The 17,627-nt window shown below is 40.5% G+C and overlaps 1 protein-coding gene across 1 annotated transcript; it reads right to left on the reverse strand.

The window, feature by feature from the left end:
• Positions 1–911: 911 nt before the first annotated feature.
• On the reverse strand, positions 912–17,217 carry RUVBL1 (RuvB like AAA ATPase 1). Its single transcript, XM_050312986.1, has 11 exons — positions 16,983–17,217; positions 16,127–16,213; positions 15,379–15,511; positions 11,368–11,519; positions 10,025–10,114; positions 9,033–9,182; positions 8,414–8,477; positions 7,061–7,259; positions 5,204–5,306; positions 2,096–2,187; positions 912–1,806 (listed from the first exon to the last, which is right to left on the reverse strand). The coding sequence occupies exons 1-11, from the start codon at positions 17,121–17,123 to the stop codon at positions 1,647–1,649; spliced, it is 1,371 nt and encodes a 456-aa protein (XP_050168943.1). The 5' UTR covers positions 17,124–17,217; the 3' UTR covers positions 912–1,646.
• Positions 17,218–17,627: the final 410 nt, after the last annotated feature.

A 17,627-nucleotide genomic window follows, 5' to 3' on the forward strand; every position in this document is an offset into this window, starting at 1 on the left:
AGGACAGAGGTTTTTAGCAGCTGGACTCCTTCCCCAAAAGGATGATGACTGAGCCTACGCATGTTTTAGAAGTTAGAATCCTCTGATTTAACAATGAAGCTTTGTTACATTTGATACCTAGCAATTGAGCCGTGTTTTTTATACAAACAGGCATGCTATGGCTCTGTGATCATTTCAGCTTCTCTACCTACCACAAAGTCTTAGAAGAAAACCTCTTAGGAAAGCAAAGTAAATAACAGAGGTGTTTTTTACCTTTAGAAAACAACAGCAAAAAGAAGGCAATTGCCATGTCTGCCTAATGTTAATACCACTGAGATCCTCCCTGCATGAGGAACTGATGACCTGATGTGAAGGATTCATGGAAAGCTGAGTAGCTCTATGCTTAGTACTCTTGAGAAAGTGTCTCATTTAGGACAGATTAAAATTTTTGATAAGCTAAAAGTATTAATTGGAAATTTACCCCTTTCACTTTGCAGATCCTAAAAAGGATATGTAAAATTGGGCTCTTGTGACAATTTATTATTTGTTCCCTTCCCACCCTACCCCAAGAACTGTGCTTATTTAATTAAGTGTACATAGAGTGTTTTAAATCCCTAAAGGTTCTAATAAGGAATGTGAGGTTAGTCACTTTATAAAGCTTCTACGTTTTTTCCAATTCATCCATTTATGCAGTTACAGAGATTTGTATTTTGGTGTTAGAAAGATCTAAATCTTTATATCATTTATCCTCAGACTGCTGTGAAGCAATCAGGTATCCATGCTTTACAAAACATGCAGCACAGTTTGTGAATATGAGACTAAGGCAAAGTCATACAAAGTTTGTGCAGAGCAGGATTTCATTTTCACCTTGAAAATTTTTCCTGATCCTGGGTGATCAAGAAAGTGGTGATAATGGAAAAAACAGCTAATCGTGATGGAAAGTAATTTTTATTTAATTTGCTATAAGAAAACACAAAGACAGTGTAAGTTACTCTGGGGAAAAGGCTTTAAATAGGGCTAGGCTAATTGCTATTACGTATTTCTCCATTCTCCAAGGAAATCTTCAGAAAATAAAACCTAAAACCTACAAAAAAGTAAACACTTTTAAAAGGTCCCATTACTATTTTCCCCTTGTTGCAGATGTTGCAGATCCATTTTACTCATATTTAGCTTTGTTAATTCCAACTTATTTTGACTGTTTCTTTAGGCAGGTCAAGACCACATGCACACTTCCAATATTCTTGATGTTTTTATTACAAAGCACTTCAGACAAACTTTGATTCAAAAAAAAAAAAGTTCTCATCTGTAAAAGGAAACTATTTTAAAACAACATTCATAAGGAAAATAGACTGTTCTTAAGTATCAACTTCAGTTAGAGCTCTTCTGTAATGAAATCTAAAGACAAAACTGATGGATTAAGAGCTATTCATTTCATATATACTCATAAAAGGGAGAGTAAGATGTTACACACACATCATGGAGGATCTGATGATTGATAACGAAATAGGAACACTCGATAGTTAATTCTGTCCTGACACAGCAGTCCAACATTTAAATATTTTTTTCAGTCCCAAAAGAGACAAACCATTAACATTTCTCATTCAATAACTAAGCCAGCCCTGGCTAAGGGTTAAAGCCACTTCAAAGCATCTAACATGATAAGCTTTTCATTTCATGTACTTCTCCTGTTGATCAGCCAAGATTTTTGCTGAGGATTTAGCATCATAGAAAAGTTCATTTATTTCTTCAATATGCTCTTTCTCGATGCTGTCTTTCCCATTAATCTTGGCAAGGAGGTTAGCTGGGGTCAACAACTGCACAGCGTACCTGTGATCAAACAGAGGCAGATGAGTGATTACAACTCAGTGCATCCCAGTGAAGTGAAGCTAGGCAGGGGTGGGACATTTGTTAGGAAATGCACAGCTCTACCAGCAGTATGAAAAGTCAGCAGGCCCTCCAGCACATACATTCCTTAAAGGGGGAAAGGTGAGGATTACCACCCTTTTTTATGTTAGCACTGTTCTTAACAGACCACATCATTGTAAGGAGAGGTTTGTCTCACACGAGTGAGTGTTTTTAGATCCAGTCATGCTTAGGAGAAAAGTGCCCAACTTACCTTAAGGTTGTCTTGGTACCAATATCCCCTAAGTGGTTTAGAGCCTCTTCACTGATATTAATTCCTTCTGTCTGAGCACGAAGTTTCGTGATCTGTTGGGAAGAAGAAGTGAGGTAACAATTAACATGCTAAACTACTTAGCTTAGTATCTGGAAACCGTCATCTTAGAGACGAGACAGGCTATAAAACAAGATGATGTGAAGTTACCACTAAACCAGAATTTACAGAATTTCAAGTCTCTGAACAGGCAAATATAATGTTGAAAAAACTATTATCATAGAAGGCAGGTAAAGCTACACATCTGGACTGCCAACCCTTCATGGTAACTCTTCACGATTAGTAAAGTCTATCTACTAAAAAAGAGCAGAATACGAGAACTTACACAAGAAAATGGAAAAAGTATGTGGGAAGTAAGTAGCAGCTGAAGTCTTGTGAGCAGCCACCCCAGTTACTGAATTCTGCAGTGTATCACTGCTGCTACAGAGCAGAGCCCTCCAAAGAGCCCTACAGAAAGCTACGCTCTCTCCTTAGCAGCTCACAACACACTTTTTATTCAACTGACAAGAAGATAGTAAAATAAATCAGAAAGTTACTTTCTGTGATTCACCTATTCCTGCAAGAAGAAAAAAAATCACTAAGAAGAATCTAATCTTTCAAGAACAGTCTCAGGCTTGTACCAGTTTGAAGATCTTTACAAAGTTGGAGAGGAAGATATCACCAATAAGCCTGAGCATATAAAGCTGTAACAAAAGTGGCACAAGTCTCTCGGTAGTCCGTATTACCAGCTGAGTGATAAGGGGCAGACTGGATAATGATGTTGTGTTGTAGTGCTGAGATAACTCTGGAACTGCAAGCCTCATATAATACAGGTATTTTTCACTTTGGCAGCTTTGTAAACAAGATATCAAGAAGCACTCGCTTAAATTAAAGCCATAAAAATGCGCTTGTGGAGCCAGGGTAGAGAACAGAGTAAGAGAAGGGCTTGAAATGGAAGGAAGTTTGTGTTAAGATATTAATATTGAATATTGCCAATGCTGCTGCAAATTGCAATTTCAGACTGAAGATTTTTTAGTTTTAGATCACCTAAACATCACCTTCACTTCATTCAAACATTGCTACTTTGTTGTTCCTCTGCTAGAAACATCTTGAACGCCACATCTTTAACAACTTTTTAAAATGACTTTTTATCTAGCAACCTGGTAGAACCTGACAGAAAGACTGGGGCCCAAGCCATTAACCCAGGAGCTTGCTTATATATGCATTTACTATGGAATAGGAAAACAACTATTTATCAGGTAAAATACATTAGGAACAAAATGTCTCAGTTTTAACCTCTAGTATCTACCAGCAGACACAGATGCAAAATGTTTGATTACAACAATACTTGACAAGAAGATGCATAAAAGTGGATTTTTTCCCTATTCTGGTTGCACTAAGGTAACTGTGGGTCTTGCTCTCAGAGTAGTGCTATACAATGGGATTTCTACTTTATCAGCACAAAAAGAAATATTTTGAACTGGTTATGAACAAACTTTCAGTAGATCCATGAACAGATTCAGTGCAGATAAAGAAATCAATTGAGAAAGGCCAAGGCAAAGAGTCTTCCACAGAAGTATCAGTGGCAGAAACTTCTTCCTAACATGGCAGAAAAACTGGAGCAAAAATAGAGAATTAAATTAATGGACATCTTATTTTTAAACACCCACACAACTTTGTTTAGTTAGAAACCAAAGTTAAGTGTAATAGCTCCTCCTTTTCTCCCATGAGAAATCATCATTCAAAAGCCACAATTTAAGAGAAGATGAGATTATCTGACTATGGGAACATGATTTATGGGACATAATGTCTGGACTCTATTTTTAGCTTTAGGAAATGCTACTGTGAACACTTCCTTTTCTTCACCCCTGGGGAGGGTGGAAATCACAGCACTTAGTCAGCTCTTTAAAAGTCAGTAGCTCAGAAACAAGCTCTTCAGCAGTTTAATTTCTGCACAGTAATACAGCACTAACTACACAGAATTCACAGTACAGGGATGTCCAGACAGTCTTTAATATCCCAGACTGAGTAGAAGTCTCACTTTAAAATTTGTTTTGTATACAGCCCAAACTTAATTGTATTATTAAATCACTGGGCTGCTTCTACTGCAATCTACACTACGATGCCTTAAAGTGTCCTTCCAGGTATAAAAAAATCACCCTGAGAACAGCTCACAACAGCATCTGTGAAAAGCTCCTCAAACCAAGTGAAATGAAGCTTTGCCTGTACATTTATGTTCGATAAATGCCTCGGCTTCACCTTGGCACTTATCCAGCAGCAGGAGACTATTATCTTGTGACAAGGCTCTCCTCCATTGACACTATCTCTTAAATAATACAAAGAATTGACATGGTAAACCGTAATGTCTTCTGCATTGTGTCACTTCACAGCATTGAGACGCTAATGAGGGGGGATCTTTGACACAATGCATCATAATGGCACCAAGCATTATAATCGATACACAATACATTGTGATGGCCCCACAGGAAAAGTTCCAGGCATTTGGAAGCATATCTCTGCAACACTTGCTGTGCTTACATTTCCAAACTTGACTAGGGGCATGAAAATCCTCCCAGTTTCAGGAGACAGTCCCAGTAGGTTAAAGCTACAGCACAGGGAATAGAGGCAAGAATGCAGTTCATGAAGTTGCACGTCTCAATCCCTCTCATCTCTCTATTGAGGGAAAATCCTGAGGACGGAGACCAAAGGTCCCAAGATGTGACACTTCATCTCATACCAACTGAAAAAGCACTACCTGCTGGAACTTGCCAAGTAAGGAAAGCACATTTGTGCAAGAGATCACTTCAGCTAACAATTCATGCCGTTTCATTCACGTGAGGTGTCTCAGCTCTAGAAATGCTTAGCAACTCCTCAGTGGGGGGGAATCAACAGAGAAGTTGCATAGTTTCAACGACCTCACTGTAATGGTTGCTAAAGCAGCAGGCATTAGGAAGTGGAAAGCTTTCTGGCACAAGCCCTCATGACCACAAACAACTCTGTAGTAACTGAATAGGTAGAAACTGAGCAGAACTCTGGGGGTTTGCTACAAGTTCTTTAAAATGCTCCACATACCTGCTTCATTTCTTGGGGTGTATATAGCATGGTTCGGATAATCATCACTCTGTCCAGCAGGTCCAATGGTATTCCATGAGGAGACACGATATCCTCTGTGCCCCTAAAGGAGAAACCAAACAGAAAGAGATCAGATACTATTCTGAGTTCCATAACTTGATTTGACTAGGATCTGTAAAAAGGGACTACACATCTACTAGGTTACGACTGTTGTGTGTCTCCGAGAGACACACACACTCCTGGACAGGGACAGGAAACATTCCAGTCTGAAGCTCATGCCGGATACCCCAAGGGAAACAAATACTATTTCTGGAGCTCTTAAACATGCCACTCAAATGTAGTTAGAGGTGTTTTCCTTCATGCTTTCCTGTATCACAATATCTAATGTTGCAAGGTGTCTTCCAGCAAGCAACAGAACATTCTCGGTTGTTTAGCAGTATCAGTATATACACCATTATCTATTTGAGAACATTCCCTCTTGCTGAGCAAGCCATTACTCTGCTCCATCCTTTCCCCAGTCTCTCCAGTGAATATTTCAGTGGTTTACATCCCACGCTTGCAGTTGAGCAAACTGAGAAGTGGACATCTGTGCATGAAAAATAGAACAGGATCTAAATCCCCACCACTTTAGTTGTTTGTCGTACAACACCCAACAGCAAAGCCTGCAGACACATGTACTCTTGGTTTTCTAAGACCACTACAATTTACTGTGAAGTCAAGAGTGAAAGACACTCAGATTTAATGAGAATTAGAGAGACTGCAGTAAAAACAGTAAAGTGCTGCTAAAGAACTACATTTCTAAAGCTCAGTGCTAGTATTTAGGCATTGGTTCTCCTTTAGGCTCTGGTCCTCCTATATTAGATCCCACTATTATAAGGAAAACTTCCTTTCTTAAATCAGTTTCTTCATAAGAAGTTCTGCAGTGAATTCATGCTGATAAACCTCTATTTCCTCTACTTTTACAAGACAGTTTTTTTTATGCCTTTGCAAAGAGAATGCTGCAATGTCCACCTTAAACATTTTTGAAGGGCTTATCACCTTCACTTCTAAGCAATGCAAACAGAGAAAGATTAATACCAGATGAGCCACTATGAGGGAAAGGAAAAGCTGGTTACACAGCTGAATTAAATTAATTTAAAGAGTAGCAATCATTGCTAATGACAGCTTGTTTAGACATAATTAGACCTAGACCACAAATTAGCAATACAACTTACAGAAGACTATGAAAGGGGAGAACACTTTCACTGAACATGCAAAGAATGCATTGTGTGGGTGCAAAATATCAAAGTGGAGGCACAGAGTGAAGTGGAGATGAAAAACAAGGTAGTTGGTGAGACTGAAGAAACACAAAAATCCAGACCAATGTAGCAGGAAAAGAGACAGGCTGATCTGCAACATGCTTTAACAGCAAGAACAAGAAGCTGAAGTCTGATGCAATTAGGATAGCAAACAGCAAAATAATCCAGAAGCAGCAGGAAACTATGATAGTAGAGGTTTGTAGCTCTAATGCTTTCGATGTCCCTAATGTGCAGGCAACAGATACATTGAGGTATACAATGAGAATGGTACAAGTCTGTCATAGATCACCCAAGATGCAAGACAATTCAGAAGCTGTTAGAGAAGGAGATTTGTTAGTGAAAATAAAAGGAGGAATTCCATTCTGCTTTAACTCAGCATGGCATTAAATGGCTGTCCCATTATGAAGCTCACTAGCAGTTTTTGAGCATTGATGCAGGGGATTATCACAGGTGACAGTGTCACAGACAAAAGCCTTCAAAGATTGTAACTTGACTGATACAGCTAATTCCAAGGCTTATGGACCAATCAAAATGGAAAATTCAAGTTTACACATCATACCTGATGATGCAGTTTCCTCTGTTCGAAGCAAAGATGACAATGGGGGAAATAGAAGATTCCAGTGCTCGGTGCAGGTACGTGAAACATTCAATATCCAGCATGTGAACCTCATCCACAAAGAGCACACCTGGGACCAGCTCTGCAATGCCTTGATCAATGTACTTGTTCACCACCTTATTTATCTCTCCTCGAAGTTTGTCTGAGGATAAAAAGAAACTCTTAGTTATTTTGCTAGTGAACTAACAGGTCAGTAGGTAAGGCTTAAAGCAAGGAAAATTCTCCTTGAATTTTTTCATATTTTGGTATTTCACTGCCACAAAGAAAATCTCTGTGGCATTTAGCACTGTACTGGGGAGACATCTGTGCAGTAAAATACTTCTAAACTGAACTTCTCACACTTAACTGGGGTGGTCTGTCTTCTCACAAGGCTTGTGAAAAACTGATTGTTGTGGATTTGGGAGTTTAGCGGGGGGTGGAGGAGTCAGTCAAACCTCAGCTTAAAACATGGAACTTACTAAAGTTTCCAAGCATGGTTGAAAAGAATATCACCGAAAAAATGAAATCTTGCTACTGCATTTCAGCAAAGAAGTTGCATTTCACCAAAAAAGAAAACGAAAATGGCTATATAAGTTTCTATGAACATATGGATCCCAAAACTACGCAAGATCTTACACTGATAAATCTGATACTAGAATAAGAAAAGCAATCTCTGGGACAGACAAAATACTTCAAAAGAATATCATTCAATTAGGTACTGAAACAGATTTTGATCTAAATTTATACAGTCACTTAGTGAAATATAATTTCTTTCAAGGGAAAAGGAGGATAGATCTCTGTAGATAGTGTTTCCCAATGATCTGTAGGTAGGAAGAGCAGCAGTGCACATGGAGCATCAGGTCCATAGACAGCGGGTACAGAGGTGCCATTTCTCTACTCCACTGAAATTCAGGATGGTTGCTTCACATAAGAATACATCCTAACAACATTTTTTAGATGTTGTGTATTATTGCTGTTGAGTCTGGCTCTTTGTTGAGTGTGAACCTGCACTCTGTGGCAGGAATGTTATGAGAAGGGGGATGGCAATGGCATTCTGACCTCTGTCCCCAGGAGATGGGAGCAGAGCATGGTGTATATTTTATCACTACATGCATGAACCAATAACTTGTTGTACTGTCTCCAGCCACTGCAATTCTAGCAGCTCTATCACTGCTTTTTGAAATCTGAATGTTTATGAATAAGTATTACGTAGGCATACATTTAGAGATGCTGCAGGGGTAACCCAATTTTTAATCCTTTTCTAACAGGCAAACACACAGGTTATTTTGGTTTAAAGATACCATGCAGGATTCATACCAGTAATTTCAGTTTTCTTAGGCTTCATCAATTGTCCCATCATAGAAAGGATGTCCTGCCCTCCCTAGGAAACAAAAGTTACATATCAGCTCTGAGGTCACGTAGTGAGTACATAACTTGAAAATATTATAACTCAGGAACTGGTTAAAGAAGTTGTTTCTTACAGTTACCTTGACATAACAGCAGTCGTTGACAATCTGTCAAAGTTTAGGTTTTCTGCAAGGGATGGGGCACAGTGGTGGAGGGAAGGAGAGCTAGGTCTGGATTATACATTTAACTGAGAAGGTAACAGATGTCAAATACCTGTGTGGAAGCTCTGTTATGGCTCTGAGACTGTTTTTGTAGTGCTAGGAAGGGTATTCTTGCAAATATTCCATGACCACGTGTACAAACCCTAATGTAGCCACTGTCTCTAGAACAGGTAACCAGCTGCAGCACCACCTCCCTTAGGAAAGGAGAGGTAGACTGGCCTTAAAGGTGTAGGAGCTCCTCCTTTTCCTTTAGTGCAATCTTTGAGGGTGAGTTAGGATAGCTCAACTTTCTACATCTCCATTATTCTCATAACCACCACATATCAAAAAATTTTTCTGTAAGGACTTCTATCTGTGAAGTCAAATACCTGAGGTCGAGCATTGGCCACATCCAAGTCATGCAGGGTGACATCCTGAATAATTTCCTTTTTCTTGTGCACATCACCTTTTGGCAAGGGAACGTACTCTTCGGCTTCAAGGTCAAATTCCGTAGCATAGATATCACACCTGCCTTGCCTCTGAGGAAAAGCGAAGAAGAGAAAGCCAGGTATAGAATTAATTTCAGTGCCCAAACCTTGAGTGACACAAACTTGATAAAGGCTTAGTTCACAATTCCAGTTCTGACAAGCTTCATCTGACAATTCAGATGTCCCACTCCCTGCTTAGCAACAGGCATATCCTATCTACTGATCAAAGCTCAAAAACTCTGTTGAAAAACACCTGATATTTTCAGTGGCAAGAATATTCCACTCCTCTCTCCTGTTCTTTTAACCGTATGCAATTCTTGCTAAAGGACAAATCCAGCAGATTAACTAGAGATTGGGAGAACTGTTCAAGACTCTTTTGTAGGTGGGTGATTTATTATATGATACAAAATATTATGCTCATCCATTAAACAGCAAGTATCACTGTACACTACTTTCTAAATCAGATATGAAAAGAATGCTAACTAATGCAGTATTCCCTTCTACATGTATATATCTTGTGGAGAAAATACCAGAGCGATAAAAGAAAGATTAAATACACTGCACATGTCAGCCTGAAAATGACTAAAGTTGCTTGGTTTTTTCCCCTCTTCCCCTAAAGATGTCTTGATCTTACAGAAAAGAAAACTCATCCAGACAGCATCAGTGATAGCTTCCTTGCCAGATGACCTTAACTGTGAACCAGATCACCACGTTCTTTCAGTGCAAAAAAGACTTTTCTCCCCAGATAAGGGAAGCACTGGGCTCTTCTTAAAATTTCCATGTAACCACTTCACATCAGTTAAGGATAATAAATCAGAGAGCCTTCTGACAAAGGCAGAGAAAGGTCTGCAAGAAACATACACCTGCATAAAAGTCCAGAACTTTTCTCTTACCTTGACGGCTCCACTGTTTGCTTCGATATAAATAACGTCACCAGTTTCCACTCTCTCCTTCTGCAAGCTTTCAAAGATGCTTGGGTCCAGCTGGAGACAAGAAAACAGCACAGTTGGTCAGAATAGTTCCATATTGTTATGGTAATTAAGGTAAAGAAATTTAGTTTGAAGCTCACTCCCATCAGACAAAATTAAACTGCAACTCACCCCGACAATACCTCTAGGATTTTATAAAGCTGTAACTCCTGGAGTGGGAATAGAGAATAAAACTGAGGGATGCACAGAACTTTCTGTCTTACCAAAAAACTCTGCTATCCGAAGGAAGTGACAGTGCCAGAAACATAATGTTACCAGCTATTATTACAAAATATACCTTTGTGTAACGTGACAATATATTTATACTTAGGAAGCAGCACTTCTCTGGCTCTCTAGCAAAACTTTCATAAAAAATCTGACTATAGCATTGAATGACATTACTTGATTTCTTGAGTCCTTACCCTGTGTGGAGCTGTGTGAGGGAGAGTGGGTGTGGAATGTATTAGATGCTTTTGTTTCTCTAGGTACATGTTTATTCACTTTCGCTCTTCATTTTGCTTTAAAAGTGAACAAATGCAAGATGACACTTAACAACAGAGACAGCTTTCAATTCTCTCCCAGTCTGACAGGGAAACTGAATGGAGACTTGAAAAGAAAACAAAGGGAAAGTGGGCCTGAGCTGGCAGCACACCAGCTCAATTTTCAGTTCTCTATCAAATATTCACTAAAGCACATCTCCCCAGGAAGAAAAAAGGGATGTGACAGAAAGAACAATTTATTCTGAAACAGGCAAGATTTCCCAAAACCATCCACAAAAATTTGGTTGAGAATTAGGAAAAAAACACCCAAACAAGAGCTTTCTCCTATGCTTATCACAAACATGAATTTATAGCCAGGGTCCGAGTGAGGGTATCACAGACTGAGACAAAACAAAGTTCAGATTCCCAACTCAGCCCACTTTTTGTGGTACTAGAGATCTACAAAACTGCGTAAGGATCTCTTCCTGCTTGAACTCAGCTTTAAATTGTTGAAGACATACAGTGTGTGCTGCTGAATAGAAAAATAACAGACTGCTAACCAAGCAATAGGTTTATCCAAAATTTCAACTAATAGGACACAAGACTAATATCAAAATATCCTACACAAAGTAGATGAACCTGTACAGTCAGGATAAAGTTGTCTAGCAAAAGAAAAGACTCTCCTGGCCTCCCTACTCTAGAGATGGGGATCAAGAGCTTGAAATGGAAATAAAAATAGAAGATGCAAACTTGAAGTAAACTTAATTTTTGAGACTCTACCACACATACCTTCAACTGTTTGGTTCCCTTTGCAGTTTTGAGTCCTATAATTACATGGCTGATAGTTTTGCCATACCCTCCCATAGGATTTTCAGTCTCACATGGAGTTAGTTCTGTGACTTCTCCTTCATAAACCTCCTTGGTCTCTTTAATCCTCAACCCTGCAAGAAATTGTTTAAAATAGTTTCAGTACACAAATCAACGGCCACATACCCTCAGGAGCCTGCTGCTTTACTATCATACTGTTATCACATACTGTTAGGCTGCACTACATTTCATGGTAATATTTAGATAAATTATTGTTCTCCCCTTCATTATTGAGAATATTCATTCATCCTGTGTCATCAGAATGAAAGTTCATTCTGACCTGCAAAGAGGTTTATTCAATTCTTAGGAATTGTTTTCTTCTGTTAATTATTACCTCTTGAAGCAAATGTCAGGACCCTCTCTCTTTTCCCTACCCTGAAGATGGGATTTGCTTGATTTGTTCCCCTATGCTAAAGCCAGACACAGATCAACTTCTGAAAAGTAGTGACAGTAATATAAACTGTAAGTTTTACACAATTTTGGACCATCAGATAAAATCCTGCAAAGTTAACAAAACGACAGAAGAAAAAGGTAACTTCATAAAAAAGTTTATTTTAGCAACTGAGTTCAAAATAACAAAAATTAGTTGACAGGTATTGTGTCAGAACACCATAAAATTACGAAATAGTTAATGTATCATTTAAAGTATTTTTCAAGTTAATAGCAAAAGGTGAGCTAGATAAAATTTAGCAGAAACTGCTACAATGAAAATTTAAAACTATTTCAAAATAGCTGACAGTGACATCCTTACTTTGTTATTTTTCAGACAGCCAAGCAATCATCATTGTATCTGGGTATCTTCTAATCACAACTATTGTAATTAGCTGTTATTTTAAATTGACGAATAATATAGGTCTGAAGAGTTTTACAGTTAGACTGTTCCAAAGAGAAACCACTATCATCACCACCACCACTACCATTATGTACATGTTCTAACTACATAGAAGTTCAAAGAACCCACATCTGAAGAGACTCTGTAAAGTATTTTATGAGACACACATGCCATACCAAAAATAATGAATGGGCTGTAACAAGATATAAGGAAGTCATCCTGCCCAGTCTGAGGCTATCAGGACTTTATAAAACTTTCCTTGTTCCGTAACTTTTCGTTTTGCTTTGAAATAGATCAGACACTTCACCGTTAATCTTGAGCTGCTGATAGGAGCTATAGAGAACTGACATATACGAGTCTGTCTCCCTCTACTGGGCCCAAATTCAGACCACTATTTGAAATACAAGAAATAAGTTAACTGTGGATAATGTGACAATTTCTTGGTAAGAACTGTTTGCTTCTCTTACTTAGGATTACATAAAAAGTTGTATATGAAGTTAATTTCTTTTTAATATTGTTTTTGAGGTGTGCTGAAACACCAGACAAAAAATTGATGAACCTCTGAGTTATAAAACAGATCTAGACAAGGCTGCATCACATAGGTTCATATGTAAGGAATGTGAAGCAATATGGGAATCTGTATAATGTAACTGGTGGTGCCACAAAAACTGGACATTCACAGGTTTGCTTGTCCTTTTTGTTTTGCTTTTAAACTTTCAGCACAAGCTCTATTCTGCTGTTTGTGTTTGGGGTATGTTGCTATAGCACATCTTCCAGTTTCATTTCATCTGAAAAGAATCCAGTCCACATGCTCAGAGTCTGTTCCATGGCACAACTCAGGGATTTGCTTCTGAAGCCTGCCTTTAATCCAGATTAATGTGCTCACAGAGATGTGTCTGCAGAAAATATTTACAGATGTTGAACAAAGGTAATTGATGTTTTGAACTTGCTGAATAGCCTTTGCCTTCAAATCAATCTGCATGTATCAACTAAGAACTTCATTCTCAAAAGACTTCTTAAACAGAGACATCTCTTGCTCCCAAATCAGACAAGAGCCCAAGGCAGCAATTGTGGGGTACTTCATGTTTTGGTTTAACAGCACTGCATGAAGTTAAATAGTGCTTGTTTGATTCTCTGGCAGTTACAATTTGGAGACACAAGGAGCACCTATGCTATTTAAGTGGCTATTCCAGCAATTATTTTTTCCTGCACCTGAGCTCTAACATTAGCTGCTGTCACCATCTTCACCCACTGCTAATGAGCTCTAGACTGGATTAATCTCTCTCTCAAGTTAACTTTCATTTAACCCATACAACAATTCCATGTTCTCATTTCCCACTCTGTCCTTTGATATTTCTTACATGTTATAAACCCTCAACTATATCCCAAACACTACTTGACCATGAGACTAGGTCAAATCTTTTATTAAATGACCCTCAGCAATAAAAATTCTGTAAACTCAGAGCCACTCCTGCTTCCTTCTGCACTGATTGGTCCAAACCAGTCAGACTCTGTAGTTTCCAGGAAAAAAAAAACCAAACCAAAGCAGCCACTGAGTAAAAAAACTGATGTTAACATCTCTGGTAGTTTTTAAAAATTGAGGTAGCTAAACTCCCTGAAAGCAGAATGCATTGTATGAGCAGTAGATGATGTATACAGACCCTGCTAAGGAAACATACAAACAAAACTCAAAAAACCCTTACATTAGTACTTTATGTACTGATGAGCTGGAGCTACTCTTGCACCCAGTCACAGGTGACGCTGCACTGTGAGTACAAAACCATTTTTTTTAAAAAAGCAAACCCTTGTAAATTATTTCTTTACCAAGCAGGGAAGCTAAAACCTACCTGAGATTAAAACCCAACTGGAACGTGTTCTGTTACGAGAAATGGTGGTTATTAATCCTTTAAAATATTTAAGGTTTTTTTTACACTGATAAAAATATTCAATAAAGGTTGTGTTATGAAAATGTGACATGGAATTCAACAGAAAGGAATTAAAGAAGTTCCATCTTTCATTAACACTAATATTTGTTTAGAAGTGTCTCTCTATTGACATTCAAGGAATGCAGGGAACTAACAATGTAGCTGGCTGTTAAACCTCAGAGAGTTAAAATACTGCTATCTCTACAAATGACAACATGGATAGCACAGGTTTCATCTGCTGGTTCAGGTTTCCAAACCTCTGACAGAGAACTTCATCACATCAAGGAAATTTTGCAGACTACTGAGTCTCTGGCTTCCCTCCCCCAGGCCCTGCCAGATTCATGGTAACTAAAAGACCAGAGACTATTGAGAGTTGCTTTCTTCTAAAAGTCAGTGGAATACTTTTGTTTCACTGGAGAGCTGAGAGTCTTCTTTGCCTTCCTGCTGCCAAATACCCAGACGAAGTCCAAGAGGAAACATGGTACAGAGGCCGGAAAATTAACTGTTAATATGTTCAGGACTAAAATCAGCTGGGCTGTCTTTAACCAATCCTCAGACAGAAAAAGGCCACTTCTATCTGCATTTATCAGCTGTCAGCAGTGATCTGTGAGATTTCAGATTGTCACTGAGAGTGTGCTGCAAATTAAACCAATTTACATCAAACCTGTAAAAGCACTTGAGAACTGAGCAAGACACTGAGTTTAAGTGTTTGTTGGTATGGAACTTTCTTTGTGCTTGCTGGAACAGTAAATCAGATTAATGCTGTCATTTGGGAGCCCCTGATTAAGACTCTTTGTTTAGGAGGGTGAAATCACTACAGTAAAAAAGGAGAGAACATTTTTCTGTCTACAAGTATTTCTGCTAATGTGAGAAACTAAAAATAATTTTTCTTTCAGCTTTATTCAGAGTCACCAGGAGGTGAATGTGGAGTATGAGAGAATTTGGGGAACCAGAATAAACCACAATACAATAATTAAATTATGGTTTATAAACAGAAAACCTGACTCCACTGAGTGTGGAAGAGATTCACTAAATTAAGATCAGCAATGAAGAAAATAAGCATACAATCATCTGAGAACACCATGACCACCGAAAATCTTTTGCTTTTTAGATGACTGGGAAAAAGCAAACATGTATCATGCAAGTACTTAATTCTTCTGTTTTCCTGAAACTTACCAATTGCACGCCGGAAGTTTTCCATGAGAACTTCTGTTTTCTTGATCTCTGTGGAATAGACCTCACTTCCAACCATAGGACAAAAGGGTACTTTGCTTCCCAGTTCCTGAGCAATGGCTAAAGCCAAAGCAGTCTTTAAAAGAAAACAAACAAACAAAACCAAAACTCATACACTCATTTCAATGAGAATTAACAAAGGGTTCTTTCTGCAGTTAACTTTTCTCATCATACCACCTTTCATATATCAACTGTCAATTTAATGTTAAGACTATTCTGTCTGCCAAGTATTTCTCACATATAACAATCCTCCCTCAAAACACATGACTCTGGCCAAAGACTTACAAAACCCTTAAAAACACAATACTGTGCATTCCAATTTGACATCTGCTGTAAATATAAAAAGCCTTAAATAGCAAGGGGAACAAAACAAAGAATGCAAAAACTACTCAGGTTTTAATACAAAATTAACTTCTAAGACTTTTTCAGAGCTCATGTTATCCATGTGCTTGGTAACCTACAATAAGTGGTTTCACAGTAACGATGCTGAACACACCACTAGGTACTGACAGTGTTGATGACATGGCAAAAATCAAAATATAAAGCAGGAAATCATGTCAATACATTGATGAAAAAAAATCCAAGAGACGAAAACTTTACATAACCACTACCCTAAAAAGGTTTAGATAACAAATGAAAATAAAATAGATTTGGGAATACTTTATTTCATACCAACATAGAAAAATAATACCTTGCCGGTTCCAGGAGGTCCTGCCAACAGCACAGCTCTGCCAGCCATTTTCTTGCTTTTGATCAGTTCCACTATGACCCCACATGCCTATAAGTTAAATAAATATTCACACTGTTAACACAAGTTATAACATCTATACACAAGCTTTAATATCTTTTGTTACCACATTACTAGAACTGTTTAGTGGGTTTTGCGATCCCACTACAAATAAGGAAGATCCCGTCTTCACGCACACGGAAAGGGATTCGGGACCAGAAAAATCTACTTCCTACAATCAGTTTACGTGACACAAACGTTGAAAATCACGGACAACAAAACTCAACGCGGGAGACCCGATCCGCTGCCCCTCCCGCCGTCCGACGCACACGGGGAGGTCTGAAAGTAGAGCAGATCAGTGCTCGGCTGCCTGAGCCGCCGATCCGCTACAGATCCTCTTCCTAAGCCAGGCTGGACGGGGCTCGGAGCAACCTGGTCTAGTGAAGGTGTCCTTGCCCAGGGCAGAGGGTGGAACGGGACGATTTTCAAGCTCCCCTTCCAACCCAAACTCTTCTGTGATTTTACGACGATTCTACGATACAGCACCCGCCGGGGGCCGGGCCCGCGCTGGAGCGGCAGCTCCAATACCCGATTGCACCAAATCTCCTGACTTTCGGCCGGTTTCGCTGCCTTTGACACCCCAGTTTCTACTCCTGACGCTCGGGGGTTCGCACGGAAGCGGGAGCGGCGCACGAACAGTCCCGACGGCCCCCATCGCACCTCACACGGCAGCAGCGACTCGCGGGAGCCCGGGCAGGGCTTCCCCTCACGGCCGGCACCGGCCAGACCCCGGCCCGGCCCGGCCCGGCCCCACGCTCACCTCCCGCGCGTTCTCCTGCCCGACCAGCCCGGCCCCCGCGGGCTTGGCGGCGCCGCTCTCGTCCAGCCCCAGCCCCTTGACGTGGCTGTGCGCGGCGATGCGCTGCGTTTTGGAGGTGCTCTTCACCTCCTCGATCTTCATGGCGGGGCCGGCCCGGCACGGCACGAGCCGCGCTCCTCGCACGCGGGCCGCGCGTCACCGGGGCTCCGGCGCGCGCCCGCCGCGCCCCGCCCCCGCCCCGCCCGCGGCGCCGCGCCATTGGCCGCCGCCCCGCCGCTCCCGCCGCTCATTGGGCGCGGAGCCCGCCCGTCACCCCGCGGCAGGGGCGCGTAGGTTTTTAGGGTCCGCCCGCCGCGCTTCCGAGTGTGCGGCGCGCGCGGAGGGTCCGGGCGGGCGCGGGCGCTGCGGAGGAGTCGGGCCGGGCTGCGCGGGCAGGGAGGGAGCGGGGGCAGTCACAGGACCCGGAGGGACCCGGGGAAAGGCCGGGGCTGGCACTCGGTGCCGTGGTCTGGCTGGCATGGGGTGCTCGGTCATGGGTTGGACTTGACGATCTCAGAGGTTTTTTTCTAACCTAATTGATTGTGTTGAATCGGCAGAGACCGAGCCCGGGCTGGGGGCGAGCAGAGCCCTCCTGGAGGGGGAAAC

This window comes from Myiozetetes cayanensis, unplaced genomic scaffold (genome assembly GCF_022539395.1).
Source record: "Myiozetetes cayanensis isolate MyiCay16 unplaced genomic scaffold, myiCay2020 scf18, whole genome shotgun sequence".
Taxonomy (NCBI): domain Eukaryota; kingdom Metazoa; phylum Chordata; class Aves; order Passeriformes; family Tyrannidae; genus Myiozetetes; species Myiozetetes cayanensis.